The 4714-nt window shown below is 35.8% G+C and overlaps 1 protein-coding gene across 1 annotated transcript in view; it reads left to right on the plus strand.

Annotated features, from left to right (window-relative positions):
• LOC104623752 (pecanex-like protein 1) overlaps window positions 1-4714 on the plus strand; it is a gene marked incomplete at its 5' end in the record, with an annotated part of 35272 nt that overhangs the window by 2923 nt on the left and 27635 nt on the right. The window contains 4 exon segments of the mRNA XM_010290925.1: window positions 1050-1160; window positions 1632-1723; window positions 2419-2528; window positions 4268-4373. Coding sequence (XP_010289227.1) covers window positions 1050-1160; window positions 1632-1723; window positions 2419-2528; window positions 4268-4373 — 419 coding nt within the window.

Here is a 4714-nt window from a genome sequence, read left to right on the forward strand (position 1 = left end):
CCCCCCCCCCCACCCCCCCCACCCCCGATTCTCAGTACTTATCTCACCATAGATTTCTAATGTGATGTCCTCTAGTATACAACCATTCTGTGGATATAAAGTTAGAAACTTAAAATTGAGACTTGTAATTCTTTACAGGATACTTTAAAATTGGTTGTTTCTTTTGGTCACTGATGCTACAAGTCAATAAAGTTATAAGAAATCCTTCCTAAACAGATTTTGTCTGCTAGGGTTCTTTTCATGGTTTGATCCTTCTAGAACCTAGAACTTATGCCATGATGCTGCTTGTGAATTATATCTGAACTAGTTAACAATTGTATAAAAGATTGATATTTCTGCATCTTTTGTTCCTTAAGATGGAAAGTAAATGATGTCTACAGGTTGGGACATACCATTCTCTGTATTAAAATTAGGTGGCCTTCATTTATCTTTACATTCTGAAATCTTGTAATTTGCAGAGGTTTTAATGGTTCATACAGTTACCCATTTTCATTAAAAACAATAAAACCAACCAAAAACAAAAAAGAAAACAGTAATTCAGGATCAGTACTTTTCAGAAGTGGTGTGGGAAAATGAATAAAATCGTCAGATGTGATTAGTGGCAGAAAACCCAGAGGTGAAATGCTTGGCCTCTCTCATGTCAGTGTGGCTGGTGTTAGCTTGCTCCTGTTACTAACAGGCAGTTAGGCTCAGGTAAGCCTCACTTGCAATGAGTGAAAATTTATAAAACTTCTAAGCTGTAAATGCTCTTGGCTGATCTTTGCTAAATAAGAATGGAAAGCCTGAATTGGCCTGTGTCCATTTCTACAGCTATTAAAATGGAAGTACAAGAAAACTTCTGACTGTTGGTCTATGTAACCTCTATATTCAGTCAATTTTGAGTCATTTTTCTAGTAGAAATTTACATAAGGGATGTTTTCTGTAGAAATAATTCAGTGATGTTGAGTTAAATGATGTGTGTGATACCCTAGAACTTAAACTGAAGAGTACATTACCATGTTATATTTATCATATTCACGACTTTTTCAACTATTTCTTTTCCTCTGTAGTGTTTACACTATGTTTCCCTATAGTATTCTTCATTGGTCTCCTGCCTCAGGTGAATACATTTGTGATGTATCTCTGTGAACAGCTGGATATTCATGTCTTTGGTGGCAATGGTGAGTGTTGTGTTTTATGTCAGTGGCAAAAGCATTAGATTAGGAGCAGCCATCAGGTTAGTAGGCTAGTTAAAAAATTTAGTGATTACACTATTCCTACCCTCTAATCTTAGAATACTAATTGTATTTTTAAAAAGTCTAAAGTTCTTCTGATTATTGAGAAATAGAATTACTGTCCTAGTAAGTCTGTCAAAAAGTATACTTTCTTCCTTGACTGGTTTCTGTTGCAGATGTTAACTAGTTCCATGGTAATGCTGTTGAATAAATGAGGTGGTAAATAAAGCCACATAAATTGCTCTTTAAAAAATAATTTGTAGGGGGAAAAAACCAAGTAGTTTCTGTGGGTTGGATTTTTTTTATGTCAGAGGGATGTTGCAACTGGGGGGCTGATATCTTTCTTAAACAATCTGAAGTATTTTGTTTTCTAACCTAAATACATAACAATTTTTCTTGCTTTTCCATGATATTCAGCTACCACAAGCCTGCTTGCGGCACTTTACAGTTTTATCTGTAGTATTGTGGCAGTAGCATTGTTGTATGGACTGTGCTATGGTGCCCTGAAGGTAAGCAAAATTTTAGACTTACTTAGACAAAATTTAGCATACATTAATATTTTGGGGTTTGTTCTCTGCTTCCTTGTATCTTTGATACTTAAATATGTGGAAAGCGAATAAGAAACATTAGTCTGATTTGGTAGGATTTTATACTTGCTCAGCTGTGATGTCAGTAAAGGAGATGCAATGCAGGAACAAAGCAGACTTTTTGCTTTCAGAAGGTGTATGATTTGTGCCTGCACTAACAGGCTATTTTTTTGGCTGAAAACACATGGCACTTACCTTCAGTTCCATTATACATTTGTTCTTGAAAAAAAATCACTCAAGTGGCTTGTTTCTAGCACAGTCTTCATGTATTGGCTTGTTATCCTCTCAAAATGCTTCATGTGAGTAGTTTTTCCAGTGCTGCAAACCAGATAGAGTCTTTTCAAATTAATCTTTACTTGAAAAGAAACCAGGAAATAGTTTGTAGTGTCAAAGTGAAGATGTGTGCCTATCTGAAAGGAAGATGTAGCTGGCAAAGGGGAAGAAAAAGAACCCCAAACGCAACGTAAACATTGAACAATATTTTTGTAGTAAAACTCCTGTTGTGTTTTTGTGGAACTGTAGTTAATTTTTCCATTCTCTTACTATGATATACATAATCCTTGTATGTCAGATAAGACTTTGTCATCTTTTTATTAACACTTCATTTCTGTCTCTAGGATTCTTGGGATGGGCAGCATATTCCAGTTCTCTTCTCCATATTTTGTGGTTTGTTAGTGGCAATATCGTATCATCTCAGCAGACAAAGTAGTGACCCTTCTGTACTTTTGTAAGTGACTCAGTTTGTGTCCCTTCCCCAAGGAAGAAGCAAGTCACAAGGGAACATTATTTATAGTATTAGATACTGTTTGAACTGGTAGTCCCTAGTGGTATAAAAAAATAGCATGATATTGTCTCAGTAGTTTGAGAGAAATTCTCAAATTTTGCACCTAATTCCTCCTGTAATGACTACCTTTCTTTGTCACTTCTGGCAAATAACTTATATGCCAAAATCTGATTGAACTGCCGGCTAATGTTGTCCAAAATGCCAATCAGTTGCCATCTTTCTGCAGATGTGTTTGTACTGAACAACCTGTACCCATTCTATATTTAAAGAGGTTCTCAAAGCACTTGTTTAAGCTGAAGCCCACATGGATTTGTTGGGGGGGGGGAATAATCCGTTTCTCTCACTTAATTTGTTACTGAGTTCTTATCTTGAATGAATGCTCAAAGCATTTGTTCAAATAATTTCATCTCAGATGCAGAACAATAAGGGTCTGTTTTGGTGATGAGCGTTCCTGTCTAGAATGGGGAAACATGTATTCATGTTGCTATTCTGAGTTTGAGTATTGATCTGATGATGACAGTATTTCTGACTCAGTTAATAATTATGCGTGCAAAACAAAAAAGTTCCAGTAGGAGAAACACCTCCCACAGAATAGCCAATAGAGGCTCAGTCACATACCACCTGGGTTAGGCAGAGCTTGAACTTGGATTTAAATTTAGCCATAACATTGGATGAATTTCATAAGCAGTAATCTGGGGTAGATAGTGAGGGGCCTCTTCTCCTGTGAACAGGGAGATTAATGATTCATGAGTGTTCACACAGAAGGAAAATCCTTATCTTTGGGTTGACAACTAAACCTTGTCCTGTTACTCTTAGTTCAGGTACTTTACTTGGTTGATATGAGGTCCTTGTCCCTAGATGCCTGTTCTTTTGTTATTTCCAAGGACTATAGCCTGGATGCTTACATTTGACCTGCAGGTTCATCTATTTAGCCAGATAAGGCACAGTTAAGCATTGGAATACATTGCAATATGTAACTGCCTTTGAAGATCTAGGGCTCATCCTGTAGTGAGCTTCCTCTCCATGAAATGAAATAATACATATTTCTGTACCACATAGGATATTGTAAGAAAAATCACAATGAGGGATTGCGAGACACTTTGGTATGGCTAGTAATAGTGCTTCATATGGTCTTCCAAAAGCTTAGGTATAAGATTTTGGGCTTTAGTACCAGCAAGATCTGCTAAGAATTTAGTAGTTTGGTCAGTCTGACTAATTCATGAATTAATCGGGGATTCTTTTAGCTGTTGAAGCTTGAATTAAACCAAGGAGTTCTTGGTTTTCTGATTGGTGTTGACAAATAGACCGCTTCTGAACTTTGCACCAAGTTACATTTCTGTTCAGTTATTTATGAACTAAAGTTTTGTTTCATGAGTACTAAGAACTCCACTTAAAATTCAGTATTTGTTCAGTTGTTCCTGTTGGTATTGGAGAAATGGCTGTTAGAACATCATCTGGCTGCTTGTCTTTAATGGTGGTCATTGTGTGCAACCAGAGAATTAATTCTTTACAAATATGAGATCTCAACTTCATAAAATTTGCTCAACCATGTGAAAGCACTAATAAACCAGGATTATTTTTTTCTTGTGATCAACTTGTAATAGAACTTTTGACTTCGTTATTCTTCTAAAACCACATAGAACAATGCATGCTTTTCAGTGTGGGTTTTTTTTGTCTTTAAGCTCTTTAGTGCAATCAAAATTTTTTCCTAATTCTGAAGACAAAAATCCCGAGGATCCTCTGTCTGAAGTAAAAGATCCTTTACCTGAAAAGCTTAGAAATTCTGTGGTAAGTAGGCTTTTTAATGTATTTTTTTAATTCAGTGTAAGCATTTACTTTATGTTGGTTTATATAGCATCAATCTAGATCTTACTTGGCTCATAACAATTGTTAATTACCATGGTGTGGATTAAAATGCGTATCAGAGTGTTTCCTTTAAATCTGCAGATGAACCCATGTACTGCATTAAGAATATAACGTGTATATTGCAATTTAAGTTACTTTAAAAGGAGGCATGTAAAAGAATTGGAATTCCGTAGTGTCAATTCAGTATCATCGAGAATTTTCTGCTAGCTCATATTGATAATAATAAATGATACTTGATTTTGTGCAGAAGTTAGTGGGAAAGA

The sequence above is a fragment of the Phaethon lepturus genome, unplaced genomic scaffold (assembly GCF_000687285.1).
Source record: "Phaethon lepturus isolate BGI_N335 unplaced genomic scaffold, ASM68728v1 scaffold21847, whole genome shotgun sequence".
In the NCBI taxonomy this organism is placed as follows: domain Eukaryota; kingdom Metazoa; phylum Chordata; class Aves; order Phaethontiformes; family Phaethontidae; genus Phaethon; species Phaethon lepturus.